Source organism: Bombus pascuorum, chromosome 14 (genome assembly GCF_905332965.1).
Source record: "Bombus pascuorum chromosome 14, iyBomPasc1.1, whole genome shotgun sequence".
NCBI classification, from domain to species: domain Eukaryota; kingdom Metazoa; phylum Arthropoda; class Insecta; order Hymenoptera; family Apidae; genus Bombus; species Bombus pascuorum.
In genome coordinates, this window is record NC_083501.1 from 5,907,622 (window position 1) to 5,928,684 (window position 21,063).

At 40.6% G+C, this 21,063-nt stretch overlaps 1 protein-coding gene across 11 annotated transcripts in view; it reads left to right on the top strand.

The window, feature by feature from the left end:
* LOC132914037 (pleckstrin homology domain-containing family G member 5-like) overlaps window positions 1-21,063 on the top strand; it is an 85,132-nt gene that overhangs the window by 21,279 nt on the left and 42,790 nt on the right. Inside the window, exon 2 of one of the 11 annotated variants that reach the window (XM_060972817.1) lies at window positions 12,208-14,608. The exons of the other annotated variants lie outside the window; for them this stretch is intronic. Coding sequence (XP_060828800.1) covers window positions 14,564-14,608 — 45 coding nt within the window. The 5' untranslated portion in view covers window positions 12,208-14,563. The remainder of the gene's footprint in view (window positions 1-12,207; window positions 14,609-21,063) is intronic. 11 annotated transcript variants of the gene reach the window in all.

Here is a 21,063-nt window from a genome sequence, read left to right on the forward strand (position 1 = left end):
AAAGCAGGAACGCGCGTCGCAAAATGAAACCGGAGGAACGGGTTTCCTCGTACATACATTTTCTAGGAACTTCGTTTTCGTTGTTCACGGAATACAGCCTCATCACTTATCCAGACGTTGCATGGAACGAATTACGAAAATTCAGTATTTTCACCATGCAGCAGTTTAATAACAATTCGTTCTCCCACCGTAAGGATCGCGTTAGCAGAAACTGATCGCAGTTTCGATCCGTCAATTTCCCCGGTAATGGTCTAGTTTCGTTGCTGTACGACGCAAACTTTCAACCAGCCTGTTTCTCCCACGAAATATTTTAATATTTTATCGCGATCGCGTCACTGATGTCGCGTTTACACACTATCGTGTTATTCTCGTGTCGTTCCATTCGTGCGAATCATCGTGGCATTAAGAGCGTACGGTCGATTTGTCATTTTTTATTTAGAAACGATACTTAACGAAGATGGAATGGAATTGAAGAATAAGAAGATAAGAGAAGAATCAAGGAGAACGATCTTAACTTGACGTAATCGAAACTAAAGTTGATCGAAATAAAATATGTGTCTTTTCTCTATAGTCTTTTAAAAATAATTGTTAAATTTGCGAAGTTTCATAGAAGTCGACGGTATAATATTAATATTTTAATATTTTCGATATTGTAACATTACGATCAGTATCGTTTCTTAAATTTTAAAGGAGACGAAATAAGTCGTACTTGTGTAGTTTCAAGAAAGAATATAAAGATGAGTAATATGAAATTGATCGAGTTAATGGTGAATCATAAAACCGTTTTTCTATAAAAGATGAGAAGTGTGACTTATCATGTTCTACCCCTGTAGTCTTCGCTTTAATTCCCATTTCGTGTAATAGAGGATTCTGAAGGATTTAGGATGAGATCGATCCGATAATAGAAAAATAATTCTGATAATAGCTCGCCAGTGACGGGTACGTTTTTACGATATTCCCACCGATGGGTATTTCCCAGCGATGGTGATTCAGTTTCTCGATGATAAAATGTGCGAGTAATTAGCGGTTTTTGTAAGATAGGAGAAATCACGGGATGCATCGATGAAACTCTGAAAAGCGTGGCGAAAGATGAATATTTAATGCGATTTCCTTTGCTGTAATAATGCAGTGAACGGTTTAATTATAATCCGGATGACGAAGAAAATTAAGCTCAAACGTTTTATTCTCGACGCCTTATTTTTAGTGTAGACAGTCGGGCCGCAAACAGATTTTAACATAATCCCAGAGATACGTTATTCCGCCTGGATTTGAGAATTATTTGTTCACCAGGCTTCATGGAACAATTTCCATCGCGAACTCGTTTCCATGTTCTGACAGATTGGAGTTAAACTTATACAGCCTGTTAACGCTTTTGTGATTGCATTGGGAACGTTCCTGGAACTATTCTTGTCATCTTTTTATCGATACCTACGAGTAATCAATTTGCTCCTGCAGACAAAGATAAAACGTGCACGATAAGAGAAACCGAGGAAACAGAGATCGGTAGAAACTAGTTTAAAGGTGAAATAAGGAAGAACGCGCGAACGAGGAAATGAGCTTTTCCTAAATTCCACGAAAAATATCAGCTACCGTCTTCCGAGATTCGTAATCAGGATAAAGACCAACGCGTGTTTCCTGAAATTTTACTTGCTAACTTTCATCTGCATATGCATTCGAATTTAAAAGTCTCGCCAAAAATTAGTTCTTGCTTTATCCCTTAATTAGAAACGTCTTTAGTTAAAACGATAGTGGTAATAATTAAAATATATTACTTTCAGTCTTTATGCAAATACGCTACAGTTCTTATAAAGAGAAAATAAGTCGCTCTCATAGAACGATTTTAAGATTCAATGCGTTGTCGATCGATTTCACATGAAAACTACTCTTCCATTTAATTTTCGAGTAAAATATGTCTTCGTCTTCATTTTAAATAATAATAACACCTAGAAAAGTAGATTGTTGCGTCGAAGGTGTGGGAATTCGAGTGACGAGTAAACTCGCTTTCCTCGGATAACAGGATAGGAGGAAAACTCGGGTTCATCTTCGCTACCGTGTAAACGAGCAATAATTCAAAGCTTCGCCTTTCAAATTCAGAATCCTTCATCCCCTAAAAGTTCTTCATATTTTATCGCTCTGTATCATCTGACATAGTTACAGTGGATTCCAAAGGTGTATATATTTCCCGGCTTTTCTTGGTCACAAATTAAATGTTTTCTCACCGGAAAAGTGTACGTTCCTTCGCTTATTTTCCTGTTGCAGGGGAGAACTGAAAGCAGTAACACGCCAGCTGCTTTTCGTCATAAATAATACCCGCGACGCGTAGCCCAACACCCCTTTACTGGCAACCGGATGTAAAGAGGAGCGGAAAGAGGGAAGCACATGCCGCGTGACTTTATTTAAAAGCGCAATACACCTCACCGGCGAGACTTTGAATTTTGACGAATAAATCGCGAGGCTGACTGCCAAAGAACGAACGCGAGATCGTGCAACCAGTTTGACTATACGCGGAGCACGCTCTATTCGTATGCATACCTCATTAAAATTCTTCAACGGTGCGATCTTTTTTATTGACGCGTTGGAACCACCACGTTCTTCGACTTCCGGCTATTGGTTTTGTTCGCGTCTCGTTCGCCATTTATGATCAATGGAGTAATTCATACGTAATGAATGTGGAAAAGCGAGAACGCGACAGCCAAGTGGGAATTTATGTTTCACGGGGGGACAAAAAGCGAGCCGGTTAATTGTAATCTGAATATTTATGCAAGTTGAAGGGTTCGAATAAAAATAACGCCGACGACGCTGGGGAACGACGTTAAGAAAAACGAAAAGAAGGCGGGGCTACACGTTTGGGAGTTACTTCACTTTCGAACGCGGGCACGAAGCTTTTATTTTAATGAAGATTGTGAAAATTACCGGCATCCGGTGTTTCGTAAATGAATTTCCTTTTTCCTCGTGCTTGAAACCGCGTGCATAAATCTTGGAAACAATCACGCCGGGAATTAAAAACGAGACCGCGCGTCGAATTGACTTTTTGCGATTTATCTAGGTTAGCGTTTCGATATTTAATGACGTCGGGATAAAATCCTAACATTAAACGATCGAATGTATCAATGATTTAAAATGAGTCGGCAAAAAAAAAAAAGAATATTTCTCTGGAGAAATATTTAATCATTTCCAGCCAGTTGAACAAATTTTAATTAACCCCATTCCCTTTCCTTTCGAGTTGTCACGGCTCTGTCAACCGTGCGTGTCTCTAAATTCGGAACGCACCGCGAGTCGTGTTTTATTTCACCAAGCAAAATTAAATAAAGTCACGTAAAATACGATCGGTTTTTACTTGTGTATACAAACCGCGTGCTATGCTATTCAATATTTGGCTGTATTTTTACGCCGATCCAGCTTTGCTTGTTTAAATTTCGCGTTAAATTTTAATGCTCCTCTGTTATTAAAATCGCTGCTAATTTGTTAAAATCATATTCGAATGCTGTTTAAAAATATCCATAAAACGTTGCCACCAAGTTTGGTTCAACTGTGAGATTCGAATCTGCACAGACTCGCGAAACTAATCGAACGCGCGTAGATAAATTTCCCAAATATGTTATGCGTGTTGTACGAAACATTAGAACATTTCATTAGCGAAACTCAACTGTCATGATCGATCATGAATTTTTCCGAGTAACTACATTTCCACTAAATATCTTACAACTTCTCATCAACTATACCTCTATCTCGTACATTTTCAGTTAGGTTTCAAACTTTACCGATATAATCGTAACTAGACTACCTCTGTTTTTGCAGATTCAAATTTTTACGATCGCAATTGAAAAATTGGAATCTCAGCAGAGATTTCTTTCGTCTACCAAATGGTATAACAAATACTCTGGTTATTGAATATCTCAAACATATTTTGAACGTTATGTGCATTCCGTGTATTTTGTGCATTTTCAAATTTCCCGTAAATGCATAAAAATCCGCTGTCTATTCGTTACTAACGGAATTTCAAAATATTCTGTATGGAGCATACAGTATGTGTATACAATCTAAATTTTCTTCTTTAAGTATTGAAATACCTTCGCAGAACCGCTATAACTCGAGGCAAGTTGAAACCGCGCAATTTGGATTATCGAGAGCTTGGATAGGGCGGGGTGGCGCTTAGACGTTCGCTGATTCGTTTATTAAAGTCAATATTCTCGGCTCGTCCTTGGATGCACGCGATTATCTCGCGAACGTGTGGACCGGCCAAAGGTTTCTCGAATGGGTTCGGAATTTACCTAGCGAGAAGAAGTTAATTGAGAAATCTTCTTGGTCCTTGCTCCGGAGGAAGGTCTCGTCGCGACGGGTCTAGGGGTGGAATTAGATTCGGTAGCCGATGATCGATGAGGATGACTCACCCTTGGGGGGGACGAGAAACGCACTCGGCCCATAATCGATGCTCCGGAGCACGTGGCAACGAAATACGTTCTCGAATTATGAAATACGACGTGGAACGTTCTTTAACGTTGCTTTTATGCTTGTTATTCCTAGGAGTTTCACGATTTAATTCTCAGACAGTGTATTTTTCCTTCTCGAAACTAATTGCACGCCAGTCTCGCTACATTCGCGCAATGAGGAATTCATCCGCGAAAGTATTTTAGGATTTGCTATCGAGGCAGTTGAGAAAAAAGTCTGAGGAAACGGACGAGAAGCTGCTTGGAAGCTCGAGGAATGCAATAGTAGCAAACAACATAGATTATGTTCGATATCGTAGAATTTAGAATATTTCTCTGAAAGCTTCCTTTCTGTGCATAGGTTCGTGCAAAATTTTTATTTGATACGATAATGACAATGTCAAATTAATTGTAAGGAAATTCTTAAACAACGTAATCCTTATTCGTAGTAGATTTCTATAAGGAATTACGAATTGTGTGAAAAAACTACCAATGAGAGAAACTCGTGAAACACGAAAATAGTAGCTCTTCATAATCTTTGTTCAAATTTACGGAGTATATCAAAACTCCATAATAATTCAGCTATCTATCTAGAAAATAATATGTATTAGACTTTGTTGGGGTTCACGATAATGGAAATTACGGTATTGGAATATTTACCACGCTATCGATATTGGAACTCATTAATTTTTCAAATATTTGGATAATTTTTTCCAAGAGTAATAGTGAAATTTAAAAGATATGAAAATACACCTATTAGAATTTTTTAATAAAGGGACGCAAGTTTTCGAGCGATGTTGGTAATCAATTTATACAGTTTTTAGCAAACTGCACAATTGATTATTTCGACTGAAAATAGGAAACTAACGATAGGCAAGAGAGGTCTTTTCGCGCTACGTTAACTCGAAGAGTTTAACTTCCTTGTAACTGCTCGTGAGACGATTAAAAAGTTTCGTAGCGTGAATGAGCAACTTGTAAAATTTGCATTTGGAAAATGTCAAGGTACGTGAGAGGCGAAAACGAGCATAACGAAAGTGGTAACAACGATAAAAGTAGCCCGGAAAGTAAATCGTGTTCGCCCGATGGAAATGTAACGCAATCCCGAACCAAAGAATTGTTAGAGGGAAATCGCGAGTAGATGATTTAAAGTGGCGCATAATGTGACGTTACGTTGAATATGAAAGATTTCAGAAGCGTATTTGGGGCGTGGCGAGTCAAATTCAAGGATGCTTCCTTATGCGAATTCTATCTCGCTGTGACAGTAGTTTGTTATCGCGACGAACGTCTTTTTTTTTTAACCAAAAGCAACGCGCTATTCTTCTCTTTATAATAACGTGAATTTATTCTACTAACCGAGGGAAACTGGTAACCAAGTTGTTAAAACTTTTAACAAACCGCGAGTGCCTGTCGTTGATCTGAGTGTGATTAAGCGAGCAGTGTCGAGCCACAAATGCAAACGACGACGTGTAAAAAAGAATATCGAATGTTACAGTCGAATGAAACTCCAGGCTGTTTCATCCACGTATTCGCCTGCAGTTTTGCCAAATACAAGTTTACTTTAGAGAAGAACTACTGGAACTGCGAGGGACCGAGGGACTTTTGTCTCGTCTCGAATAAAATTTTTGTTTGTTTCCGTGTTAGGATACATTAACCGCGAAATGTTACGAGTTTAATTGCACAGACAATTGCACTTGTTTATTGTGTCTGCAGTAACATTTTTAAATTTTGTTTGCACCGTAATACGACGTAAAACATATTTGCAAAGTTTGAAAGAAAATCGAAAATATACATAGAAACTACACCACACTATCGCGCAGTGGTTACAGAAGTATCTGAAAAGACAGAATCTTTTATATGACACGACGTAGAATGCTTCGAGTTTCTCCGACTTCGAAAATCCATACATGTTTCACATTCGTGAATACACATACATATGGAATTGTATCTTCTTCTCGCTCCCCGTAAGATTGGATAAATTTGAATCGGATTAATTATTCCGGCTGTTATTTTCTTTCACGAAACACCAAGCACGAGCCAGTACCGTCCTAAAGAATAATTGATGGCGTTTTAAATTTTTAGTTTTCCGGCCAAATTAGATTTTTCGCGAGGAAACCTTTGATAGGAGCTATACTTCAAGGCGGGTCGATTCAGATATATCCGATCAATTTTTCGTGAATGCTTCACAAAAGTATCCTGAAATTTCCTTCGTTGGTAAACGGCAAACTTATTTCACATGTATTTCAATCAAGTTTTGTTTTTTTTTTGAAAGCAGGTAGTAATACGGTCTGAAACGATCGAACCGTTCGAAATATCTTGAATCTCGTACAAAGCAGGCATTCAAAAGGAACTTTTTTTACGTGTAACTTCACTAACCTCGATATAGTTGAGAGAACACAGGAAAGACTTCGAGTTGAATCGAATTTCTCCAAAGAGAGGGGTATTTGCAATCAAGCACATAATGCTCCTCTTCTTGCGCGACAAGAGGTGGGGTAGCAGTGTTTTAAATTCGCGAGCTCTCCTCGAAAAGCGATTCTTTCACGATCGATCAGCCACGTGACCGGCTAATGGCGCGACAGAGCAAAAGAAGAGAAGAGGAGCCACGGAAATGGAGTGTGTCAGTCCAAGCTAAAGTGCCTAAAAGGACAGAATTCCACTTCACTTGGCGGCCATCTATCAGATTTTCGTTTTAATAGGTGGGTTCCAGCTCTCCTCGCGAACGACTCTCGATAGGTGAGCTCTCTCGAACGAAATTGACTCGAATATTTCTCCTCTGGTCGCTTATTAAGCTGACAGAATACAGCCCGTAAACGGATTACGATGTCGTTTTTAGCGATGCTTCGAGGGATTAGCACGCGGAATCGGTTTAAAGACTGGCTCGGACGAAAGTCGATCGTTGCCAACGTAAATTCGTAAAATTAGATCGAACGAATTCGTAAGCCGCTTCCGTACAGCAGTAACATTCCGTTCGTGCTCTGAATTGTACGGAGTCCTTCACAGGCTGGCTGGCTGGCTCGTTCAAAAAGTAACTGTAAATCATGAAACGCCCTATAGATTACCGCCTAGTCCGCGAGTTCCATGTACGAACCGCGGAACCGAACTAGTTATCGCTTTATGTACCGAGAATACTGAACAACCACGATCGATATTATCGAGATTTCCACGAGAGAGACGAACGACAAAGCAGGAAATACGTTCTCCGAATGATTCCCGTGTAACGACCAGTGTAACTTGTTGAACGTGCGAGCTTAACGCGATACGTGAACTCGCGTTGTTACCTTCGACCAACGGTATCAGAGAAATTTCAATATTTGGAAAAGACGGATAGAGAATCGCCGGTGCTTGGATAGTCGCGAACACATAAACAGACCAGCGACAAACCTCGAATCCGTAGCTCGAAACCAGCCGCTACCACGGTTCGTTTATCAATCTCGTTTCTGCAGAATTTCGATCGATTGGATTCCATCAGCTAAATAGATTCCCCTTTCGAAAGAATTCTTCGAATATTTCGAAAGTTAGATTCTATTTCAATCGCGAGAATTCTATTTTACTCTCTCTCTCTCTCTCTCTCTCTCTCTCTCTCTCTCTCTCTCGTAATGGAGAAAAGAAAAGAAAATACACCTACAAAGTCGCAAAGCTCGCAGTAACTAACGCTGAAAACAGATTCGTCGAAATGTTGTCGCTGTTAATCCCGAAAAAGTAAGGTGGATATTTCGTTGAAAGCCGTGTCCGTACGTATACAGTGTGATTCTACTTGCAGCCAGTTTATCTCGCGTTGTCCCAAAAAGATACGGAATTCCACGTTATATATAATGACTTACGCTTCTTCGTAAAATTACTGGCATTACGAGTTATGGAGCCCGGTTTTATTAACTTGGTTTTCGGCGAATATCTCGGTGGTACATTCATAAAAAGTTTCTAATAAACGTTCGAATACTTTGGTGAGCCACCAAAGATAGTAAAAACCACGTAGCCATGTAGCAATGTAGATAGTAAATGTTATAAAGCTTGGTAGAGTACTTTTTACAGTGAAATATATAAATCATTTTATAAAGTTCGATAGAACCTTATATACTTAAAGAAGTATACAGTTATTTCATACGATTTGATCAAATCTATATTTGATTGCAGTGTATAAATATTTCGACTTATTCCATTTCACCTTTAATCGATCCTAGAGAGAATAAAAATGGTGGAAACGTAATGGAAGTAAAGCTATTCCGGCTGTAATTTAAGAAAAGAATCTGGCGAGCGTTTTTCCACTAGAAAATAGAATGTCATGCATATCTCGGTTTATTCTACTGCGGAGACATCCGCGTCGTGTCGTGCGTAGACTGAAAAATGGCGGGCCGCAGCTTGAAATAACGCGTGTTCCCAGAGCGCTGAGGAGAGTTTCAAAGAAGGAATAATTTTATTGCTGACTGTGATCGCAGAATTTTAATGAACTTTTAATCGACTTCTTCCCTAAGGGACCTTCGTAATCGTTTCTTTTATCTGCTATTCGAAGGAGAAAGGTAGAAAAGTGTTTGAGCGTTTAGAATGATAATTCGAATTCAATTGAATCGACTTTATCGTATCATGGGTTCTAACTTTAATCACGAATCGTGCCTCCACGTAGATACTTTTGTGCCTCACGCATCGATGACCAATTAATTCTGCTTTAATCGTTATTTGCCTACCCTCTTTGATTCGGGCCCTAGTTCTAAGCAACGATCCCTTTCTCCCTTCTAAATTAAAGGGATCATCGATACGACACGGGAGATTAATTGTCCACGAACAAGCTATCCAGACTGCTAATTGCCAGATAATGACGCAACGAACCTCCGCGGTTCATTGAAAAATCCTGATAGAGCTCGAGTGGCTTTTCAGGTTGCAATACCATATCCGACATTTCTCTCGTAATGAAATCTTAATTAGGGGAAGGTCGTCAGTCGTAAAGGGATTATAGCGTGACGCACAGATAACGAATGCTGACCTAAATTGAATCACGCGCTCGATTAATTAGTCTTCTTCGGGGTAAAGAAAATCTTCTTCCTCCGAAAGGTTGATAAATCGAACCTTAAAGAGTCTTTAACTCGAGATCAGGCGATTTCTTGTCACTACGTTACGTTAAAACTCAAATTTGAAAAGTAATTGCGTGGAAAACAGCAAGATTGACATTCTTTGATTGGAAATTACGCGGTAGAGTGGAATTATTTGGTCAAGAAGGATATTTCAATCGGGTTAAGCGAATTGATTGGTTATGAACAATTCTTTTAACGATCTACATTTGAAAATAGACTTTGGATCTCGTTGTTAGTGGCGCGATGAACGGTGAAGTATATCGCGTATTTGCGTTGACAGCCTTTTACGAAAGTACAACTTCATGTCATCAAGAGGGAAATTTGTTCAATCAATTTTAATATTCTCAGTTGTAATTATCATAATTCAATAACCTGTGTACATTACTTTATTCTCGACAGTTATTTGATTGTCTATTTCGTTAGTTCTTATATAACAACATCTCAAACATCCCCTTGAAGCAAATAATTCCAGCACAAATTGTTTTCCGGTTTTTAATATCTTTTCTTGCTGAAATTAAAGTACATGGTATCTCTTTAACCTCGGTAGTGTCTTGCAATATATGATAAGTTTGATTATTCCAAGCAAGTTTAGAAGATTGAATTTTAAGGCGTTGTTTTGAGGCTTAAGAAATTCAAATAACCCTTCCTTACTGCGCTTGGCTTAAGAAGACTCGTTTCCGCGAGTGATTTCAAGGGTTGCGACACGTTGCAACACGTCCACTTTCGTCAACAAATCGATTTTTTCGCGCTCGCTAGAAATTCACCGGCCTGCTTCCAAGAAACTACCGCAAGAAGAGAAAAATTCTAGCCGAGTGTTCGCCGAGAATTTGCAAGCAGAATCACGTTTTTCAAGTGTGTAGTGACCAAACGAATACAAATCGACACTGGCAGGTGATCAAAGTCGTAGCGAATAACATGTTCCCATCTTCCGAGTTCGAGCTTTACTCTTGTAGACCGTAATATTAGACGATTCTAGACTCGTAGCGTAGATTTCCAAGTAACCAAAAACGATTGAAATCGGAAATATGTCTGAATAATGCCACTCTTTGTAGCGGAACATGTTCGCGTACAGTCCAAGTGCTCTTTAGCGGCAATTTAGAACGTAGGAATCCTTGTATGCGTAGAGTAGAATTTGGCTTGATGAAACGTAGACGACTATGAGTATCCGAGTGGATATCCCCGGGAAATTTCGAGAGAGAGCGTGAATTACGGTGGGAGAAAGGGGATTTCCGGGGCTGAAAGAAGATTTATCGACCGGATCTCGATCACATAAGGAAAGGACATCTGTAATTGGACGACAAACACGAAAACCGTGTACCAAGGATCGAGCCAGTGTTATTTCAAACCGGTGTAATTTCAGAGGCTCGCATACTCTGGCGGAAACTAAATTTAGTCCTTCGGAGTGTTGAGTAAAATAATTGAGAGCTTTGGACTAATGAATTTTATTATATTAAATATAAACCAGACAATAGAATAATAATTATCTTACTTTACGTTTATTGCAATAAATTTTCGTAGTAGAGAAATAATAATTAGCAATGTTTAATCTCCAAAGTGATGCAAAAAATATAATGAAAGTTTTCCTTGGAAATTCCTTAATGAATAAGACTACGACATCCGTAAAACAATAGATCTTCGTATTGTCGAATTTCTTCCTCAATTTTCTTACGTGAATTTCCCACCCGAATCATTCTCACTCGTGTCACCGCCAAAAGAGACGAAACGTGTATATTCATTCGTAATCCCTCCGCCTCCGCTGAAACAGCTGTACTCGAGTTCCTCTCGATTTTAAAAATACGCGTACGTCAATATAGCGAGTTTATGCAGAACCACGAGCATTGTGTATTCGATGTATACGTACATATTTGCAAGGTCGTGTGTATGAATCTTAAAATGTTGGGAAAAATTACTTGGTCGATTTATTTTTCCACACGGCTTCACTTCAATCATACTCGCGAGCTGCACGAATCGCTGAATCGATGTGATACACGACGATCGGATCGTTTCATCCAACGGAATTTATTCTTCGCTTACGTTCGGTTTATTCGCCGCGCTACATATTATTTGCACGTAGATTGTTCGATAACGCGAAAAGGGAGATTTGAATTTCACCAGAATTCTCAGACGTCTTCTTCTCCAAAGCGAAATAAAATTTTTATGCATAAGATGACGGAAGTATTTGGTTACTTGTAGACACCTTCTATGAATGTATTATTATATGTTCTATACAAAATATTTTGAAATTTATTGGCATTGTAATGAGATACGACCGCTATAGTCGAGGAGCACGCGAGAATTTTCATTTCTTCATTTCGAACAACTCGTCTAATTCGCAAATATAAGTTTCCTGAAAATAGGTGGAAAATCTATAAAGCGTGTATCTTCTTTTCCTTCGTACATATAAGAGCAAATTTTTAATTCAACGTACGAGCACGCGATTCTTGAAGAGTCCAGGCTGAACGCGAATACAGCTTTCTGAATAATTAAAAGGATGGGAGAGTTTCCTTGAAAGTCGTTGCGCTTTAAGGTAGTTTTACTTTCAGGTCAACAACTCGTCGCGACACGTGTCTCGGTTCGCTAAGCGCGCAGGTGTATTAACAAGTTTTTCGCGGACAGCTTCTCAGAGACTCGATTTTCCAGACAGATATTTCTACGAGGCGAGATTTCACCGTGTCCGCAAACAGGGCAATTTTCATTCACTAGATTCGTTAATTACACAGATGCCAGACAACGCAAACTGCCACGCGTCGCTCGCGAAAGTTAATACCGACTCATCCCCCAAGATCTGCAAACGCGAGAACGACATTGCGTTATTGGATCAACGTCACAGTTAACAAACATTGACTAAACATTCACGAAGAAAGGATCCACCGTATTGTTCACCAAAAAAAAAAAAAAAAAAAAAAAAAAAACGAAACCTACTTTTAAATAAGGATCGTCCTAAGCAAGCAATATAAAGCTATATAAGACGCTATACAAAAATCTACATAAAAGAAGTTAAAAAACATCGTTCGTTGAAAGCTGCATAATCCCTGCTACGATACTTAGGACAAGAAAAGAGAAAGGAGAGTCCTGCCTTTAAGGAGTATTTACCACGATTCCTCCAAGTTTTTCATTAAAAGTTAATTACGAAAGGGACAGTCGTTCGAGACGTAGCCCGTAAAAATGGTCGACCTTCAATTTTGCAGAAGTTAGGAACCACCGAAAGATTGGAAGGTTTTGAAGTCGTTTCGAAGAAACGAGAAGATCGCGGTCACTCCCTCGCGTCATTTAACCTACGATTTCAAAAAAGCTATCTAAAGTTTCGTCGATACTCGCGCGTAGAAAGTTTAAAACACCGGATTCATTGTGATTCGATTCAACAATCGAACTGCCGGAACCATAGCAAACGACGTTGGAGACGAGCACCTCGTGGTCCTGGAAAGTGGAAAAAAGCAGCGACGACTCGATCGACGAAAGACTCGATGAATTCGACGACCTAAACTGGTGTCACGACCACCTGGACGCATTCGCCACGACGAACCTGCTGTTCTTAGGATCCATTGTGCTCACATCCAATATCAGCGACATTCAAAGGCTCCGCCGCCTCCTGGGGTACTGCTTTTCGATGACGATCGAGCGATTGACATTAGGCAAATGGTGTTAGCACCCGTGAGACGTATTTCGTGCTTCTTCGTGTGGAAAAGTCGACTCGAGTGTGTAACTGTGGCGCGCTCGATACAACGTCCCGTTGAAACGTGACTCTCCATGCAATCAACTTGCAAGCCGAAGTACGTGGCTAAGGTGTCAATAGAGCCGATAGCTAACGCGGAAAGCGGCCTCGAGATCTTCCCCGATAAAAGAAAGTTTTCGCGACGACTGTAAAGTCTTGGTTTTATTTCGAGCCGTTGCTTCCTTGAAATTTATCGGAGTTCATTAACAGAGACGAGTGATACTTGGCGATCCGAATCGAAGTTTCCGAAGACAATAACAAATCGGGTTTCCCAGGCGCAAGCGGTGCCCTAGAAAGGTATAGAAACCTACCGGAGTATAATTTCCAATACTACATCGATTGGTCCGATTACACAGTAACAGCTTGAAGACATCGTTTCTGAACTGGAACAACGAACACGAGCTTCTGACACCGTCCATCAAACGGATTATCCGTTAGAAAGATAGACGTTAATGGTCTCCAAGGCTCGAAACAGCAGCGAGAGAGATTTCCAAATTTATCTGATCTTTGAGTTGGAACAACGAACAGGCTTCTGGCACTGTCGATCAGACGGATTATCGATCGTGAATTACCTACGTTAAAAGTCTCAAAGATTTCAAACGACATCCGAAGGATCTCCCAAATTTGTCTTTCTCTTAGAAAAGAATTTTCTACCGATACTAAACGATACTCGACCCAAGAATCTCAAAGATCTCCACCACTATAACAAATACTAATTTTGACACCCGGTTTGTTGGTACTCATCAATCATCACCATAAACTGGAGCATCAAGGAAGCCCTCTACTTCATCGGCCAGCTGGGCCAAAGCGCGGAAACGCCGAAGCAGAGGAGCCCGGACGAAGAGCCCAAAAGGCAGCAGAGGAGTGCCCTGCGGAACCTGGTTCGTAGATTGAGCATTAGCAGCGGAATCGGACGATACGCGATTGGTTCGTTCGGTCAGGGTGGGGCAACCGGGCCCAGCGGTGGCGGGCCCGTGGAGAGGTTCGCCGGTGCTGAGGGTACGGAGGCCGTGAACGGTTGCCCGGGTGGTTCGCAGCTGGTGGCGGGGCCTGGAGTAAGCGGCACGGTGTCCGCATCGGCCGCAAGGGACGGTCGCGGTGTCCTAAGTCGACGGTCGAGTCGCGAACAGAGCCCCGCGAAGTCATCGGAGGGCCAGGATGCGCCCACCCACGGGGGCGGGGGTGGTGGCGGTGCCGGGAGCGCATCCGGTGCTGGCGCAACCGGTCCCGGACAGGATTGGCGAAGGCTAGTGGGCAGCATCAGGCGCAAAGTGCGCCGGAAAACCGGTCAGGGCAGCGCCAGCATCTCCGAGGCCGCGCTGCATGAAACCAACCGCAACCAGGATGACTTTCTCAAGGCCACCATGAGAATCTTTCTGGTGGTGTCGCCACCGATGGGACGAGTTCAGGTACCGTAACCATCGACCTTCTGACCAATTGGATTTTGCGAGTGTGTGAAGAGGGAAAGTTTTCTTTAGAGAGTCGAATCGAGTTGCAGGAATTTTTAGTTTGATCGGTTTTGTATCAAGGAAAGGGCGATGTCTGGGCTGAGCAATTATGTATTTGGAATAGGGGACGTCTCAATTAAGTTGACGAGCTTAAAATAAATGTATGTCGAGATCAGTGTACTGATTAATTTTTTTCCACACGAATGACAAAGATCGGCCCCTATTCTGAATAATTATACGGAATTATTAAGGAATTATAAGAAAACATAAGGTACAAGGTTTCTTGAGTTTGGAATGGTACATTCGAAATATTCTTAACAAGTCCACTGTCCTGTGAGTCATTCGTTTATCCTTGCTTATACCTGTGTAGTTGAATTACAGAATTGACAAAAAGCCAAGAAGAATTGACTGCGGAGAGGTTCACGTTTAAAAGTGCTTAATTTCCTTTCTCCGCTTAATGAAAAATACCGGCGCATCGTACAAGCAATAGAGAGAGGTGGATTTCACTGAGCATTTTATCCCTGTACGCGACGTACAAATGGTGATCGCTTAAAGCTCCCGGACAGTGAACGTGTTAAAACGACACTTCTCTTCAGAGTTGCTACAGTCACGAAGAATAGTCCTAAATCCTACTCTTTCCCTTTCTCTCTCTCTCCCTCTCTCTGTGTTTTTGCGCGATATTGAACGTAGTTGGCGTACTTTCAGCGCCATCACGAGTCACGTCGCCCGCGGCGGTGCTCAGATAAAGTCGAAACGCGGAATTTAATAATACCGCTGGATATTAATTCGTTACGCCGCCGGTTATTAGCAGATAAAGCGTTACCAGCTGGCACGCGCGTTCCGACCCGAAATAGACGGTATGAAAGCTAAGGATTCTCGAAACTTTCCGCGGCAGTGATCCAACTGGCGACCTAGTTTCGTGGGAGCCGCACGGAAGTCTGCCCACTTCCACCTGATTAGTGGCAGAGATAATTGCCTTGAGAAATCGTGATCGAAATGGGACCGTTTTTCGATCGAGCCCGCGACTCGAACAGCCATAAACTCATCGACCGCCTCGTTAATCGTTCAAATCCATTATCAGAACCGTAATCGAGTTCCTCCCGTTTCCTTATACAACGTGCAAGCACGAAGATCCAGCATGAGTAGCAATAGAACAAAGATTACAGTGTGTCCCATTACAGCTTTCGGATCGTAGTGCTTGAAAAAGCCATTTGAAAGTTACACGATAATGGCTGATAAGGACTGGTTATAAAAGAGCAAACAGTCTGAAGATATTAGCTTCAATTTGTTCTACCGCGTAGCACGTTGATTCTGTAGAGTTGGTACGTAGTTTTTGGTTATACGTGTGACATCGGTCTGAACGTAAAAAGCAAAATGCACTTCAAGAATATACCTATATTAAATAGACGATAAGTAGAGTTTTGTTGATTTTCCATTATTCATATCGTTTTATGTTGAAATAGAGGAATTTCAAGATGGTTTGGAGAAAAACTAACGAAAGAACTTATCAGGTTACAAATTTACATGAATATCCGCAGACTAGAAAGGAAGATCGGATCCTCAGTGAACACGTTAATCGTATCAGACTAGAAAATCAGCAGCACGCGGATAACAACATTGTTGCTTACGGTATAACCTATCCCACGGATAAACCATCCGGTAAGATCGATGGTACGTAGAACCAGGTGCTCGTTGCTGTTCATTTCAAGAATATCGAAAGGAATATTTTACCACGGCGTTAACATAAACAAAACAGTCTCCATACATTTTTTACGACTATGTTGTAGAGTGTTACGAAACAATTTGATGTATCGTATCATCATCACGATGCTACTCGTGGCATGTATAAAGTAGTGTCGCGAAGCAATTTCAAGCTCTCGCAACTATGTATGTCGAAATTTCAAAGCTCTCCCACTCGTTCTTCAACGCTACAACGATATCTTAATGCTTCACGCGACACTTCGAAACTTACTGAAGTAATTTTCCAACCTTTTTTTTTTTTTTTTGATGAAATTTATTCACAGTTTTTAGAATTTATAACCTAAGTTCTTTGCCTTTAAGAAGTTCCCTTGCCACCGTCGTTTCTCATCGAAATCGCTTTCCACCATTTCACGAGATACTTCACGGACTCGTAGTTGAATCGTAAAGTACATCGATCGTTATCGAAACGATTTACGAGTTTCTAGCTGAGAAAAGCGATTATCCACATAACGAACAATTAAAACGTTATCGAGGTGTTTAGTTGAGAGGCGTGTAATTAAGTAAACAGGATCGGTATCGAGCAGGTGGTACACCGTAGATTGACGATCTGAAAACCGATTATCCATTACTCGAATTGATCGACCTGTCGATTAGAATATCCGCGTCGGAACTACCGAGCAACAAAGATTATCCTTATCCACGTTTATTATTTTCATCCCTTTAAAGAATCCCCTTTTTGCCCAGAGAATTCACGAAAACGAATAAAAGTTCCAAGAATGAACGTTATTTGTCTTCGAATACATCACGCGTTGTGTCCGGATAATAGGTGCGTCATCAATCATTTCGATTCTGAATTTATTTCGGGAAATGATCACTTCAACGTCATGGAAAATTGTAGGTATCTATCGCGTTAAGTCTCAAGAGGGGACGACAACGTCCCCTCTTGAGATTTTACTTCTTGTTTGTTGCTTTTCACTTTTGTTTCTTCCTTCTAAGTTTTACAGGCAGTAAATCATATATGAAAGTATTCGAACTTTGTACATACCTTTTATGAACATATTATATTTATTTATATTGTTTATATTTGTACTATTTGTTGCACGTATTTGAATACTTTCGTGAATCAGTGTATTATAATTAAATCGTGTTACAGCAAAGTGTTGTTCGAATAGTTTCCTCGACAAATATTTAAACGGACTTCTGGGTATGTACGTACAATTGTTAATAAGCGAAGTGACTCGTCAATGGTACAATTCCCTTGGTCCAAACCCATACACCCGTTATCGATCCCAAGTGAAAAATGAATGAGACAGGTGATATGAACTGCGGTCCTTCGCTGAATACGACGATGATCGTTTATCGGCTTGTACAAAGTTGCAAAGTGAAGGTGTAAACTAAAATTTGTAACTATGATTTATCGCGTTTCGAGCGGAAACCGAAGATGGTCTATACGAGTACATTAAAAACACACCGATCTATAAGTCACTGTCAAACGTTATCGGGTTCTTTGCACACACCGCTGAATTTTTTATAAGCTCTATACAGGAAACTTTGACTTTATTCAATTCTAACAGACACATTTAAAATCCATCCAGCTTAAACGTAGAAGTAAGCTCCCCCTTGAGAAAAGGGCAAATCGCACAATCCCTGCTATTGACGCATACGTCACATTCTCATAATTATTTAAATCTTACTCGTCAAACCCACTGGTAATAACTAGAGACAACTGCCTTTTCGTTCTTGTTCGTTCTAATAAAAAGATTTAGAAATATAAAGAAAATTACAACGCTATTGAATGTTTCACTTTGGCAACATGTTCAGAATTTTCATTTCGAAGTTTTGTAAAATCTATCGACAGAAATATCCGATTTACCTACCGCCGGACGCAACGTTGACTCGTTCCACTTGGGATTATCTTCATCGTGTATCGAAATTACTGTCGGTTGGCTAGCATAATTGTCTCGATTGCATCGCGGAGCATGTACCAAAACGTTGCGTCAGCCATGAAATTCTCGAACGAGTATTCGCGTATTGCCCCATTCGCAATAAACCATCCACCACCGACAAACAGTTGAAAGAATTATTACCCCTGGCCCGGCATTTAACGTTCCTAATGCGCCAATGAAATTCCAAATTACATAACCGATGGAGCTGCTCTTTGTGGCATAAAGAAAATTTATGGAGTCGTCTCTGCGATTATGACCCGCCGTTTTATGCGCTCCAGAAGAAGCCTCCGCTCAAGCCAGCTCCCTCACCCCGCGTCGAAACACTTTATAGCCAAGCACCAGCTGCGCCGGATGTACGCTGAACTTGGCTAATTCCTATTATCATTGGCTCCCTCGGTTTCCATGATTCCCGAGGATCGACCATAAGCGAACCTATAGTTTGCGTAATACACAAGTACATATTGGTCGTTGGTTTCCCTCGCACTCGAGATTACCATGTTCTCTGTATTGATTCCGCCGTCGACGTGGTTCCTTTTATTTCAATTCCCGTCCTTTATCCCGAGCTTTTGTGAACTTTTATAGTAATCGAAATACCGTCAACGATATAGCTAGAGCTACCTACCTCTTTGTCGCGAGCAGATACGTATTTGTTGGACGTTGTTATTTAATTACGGTTTAATATTGTCTTTAATCCGAATGTGATTTCGATATGTAAAATGACGTTTATAGCGTTCACGGCCGCTTGATTTTAAACAATCGAGCGTCCGAGTTCATTCAGTGAAAGCACGTTTCAACCGTACGGAAGGAGTTCTGAAAATTCGCGCGGGCGATGATTCTGCAATACGGGACAGGAAACATGGGTGATGTCGTGACACCACGGGGATGAGTAATTTTCGGTTGGATGCGTTTGAGAACATGATACCGGGAATCGGCTATAGTTAGAATGCCTGGACGTATATCTGTATTTACAAGAAACGAGGCTGCAATGCAAATATCCAGCTAAACTAATTTCATCCTAAGCGAAACTTATCCCGTCTGCGAAATTATTTCTCTTTTCTCGCCACGGATTTCTAACGCGACCAACGACGCGGACATGGGATTTATTAACACCGAAGTCTCTTCGATCCAGCTTTAATTAAAGACCAAGTACGTCTTGGTAAAATAATTGATCTCTTAATTACCATAATTGCATGTTCTGCCCTGACGTTTCCACGCGTAAGCTATACATGGCCATTAGAGTTTACATCTCGCTGTATTCAATCCATTTCTAAAATATATTTCCAGGATAACGTGTGTTTTTTGATAAATTGGCCCACTGATTCTTTCCATACTGTGTCTTCTTACCAAAGGTCATTCGAATAAATGCGAATTCTGGGATTTATCAAATGAGTCATATCATATTTTCTTCAACTATCTGTCATTATATGAGTCATGCATAGAGATGTGTATTATAAAGGAAATTGAAGAATTTCTAATCTTCTAATCTTTCTAATCTTCCTAATAGAAGTATTAAGAAGACAGTCTTTAGTATGAAATGAGAAAAATAAGGTTATCTTTAACTTCAGCATTAAATCTATCGAGAGAGTTAATGACAAATGATAGTGCACACACAGCAATTATACTAGATTAACAGATATAACTTGAAACGAAATTGACCACTTTTGGAACTCTTAACGTATTCCCCTTTCCTCTTTTTCTTTGAGCAACCACACCACGCCATTTATATGCAGTGAAAAGCGCCCTTTGTCTCTTTCACTTTCGCCGTGCTATTTTCCGAGCGACTATGCCCGGTTCCTTTCCTATCTTACAGCCGCTTGAAATTACGGTACTGTATAATGAATAATTCTATCATCTGAAACAGACCCCAAACAAGTTCATCGACATATTAAAATACAAACTATAACTGCAAAGGTATCTGATAGTTCTGACATCTCAGAATTCTCCTCGGGTATAATTTTATCAAAACGTTCCAGTTTCTGATATTTTAATTCTACGAAACTCCATCATGAACGATATTACTAACGAAATACATCGCTCAGTCAACTGTCACAATCAAAACAAGGAGGCAAAGGAGAAGAGGGAAATCCCGAAATAAACTTAAACAAGACTATCTTCGAAATAACGAATTTGGTGAGCGATCCACTTCGAAAACCACGGATTCCTCGAGTGGACAGTAGCAAAGGGTCGTGGAAAGTCGGTTCGATAAACAGTGACCACAGGAAACAGATTGAAATTCCAACAGAGTCGCGCTTATGAATCATTCATTCCGTTGGGCGATCGTGGCTCGCGTAGGCGTCGGTATTTATCCCTGAAATCGATCAGAGAGAAAATCGACGATGCCGAGGTTGGAAAGGATCAAAAGGATTTCAATAGCGGCAGCAAGGAGGATTCGAACTCGCTCATTTCGGTTATGAAGTCTCCGAAGGAACGATGCCAGGGGATAATCTTTGGCTGGGTTCCAACCATCTTGAACATCGACGAAAGCACTGCCAGCTTCTCCCATCGTGGCTTCCAGACTGCCTCTCCATCGGTGTCAAACCTTATCGGCCGTGCCAGCGTACTTTTCTACGCCCCTGAGGAAATACTTCACTACTGTCGAAAGATATCAGATACGTGTATCTAACGGCCATACCTTTCAGATTTGGTATGGGAAATGGATACGAACGTGTTATCATAGAAATGATTCTTGAACGTTAAACGATATTCGAATTCATAGGATTTCATACCGATTCAATGATCTGAAATCAGTTAAAGCTTTAGACGAACATT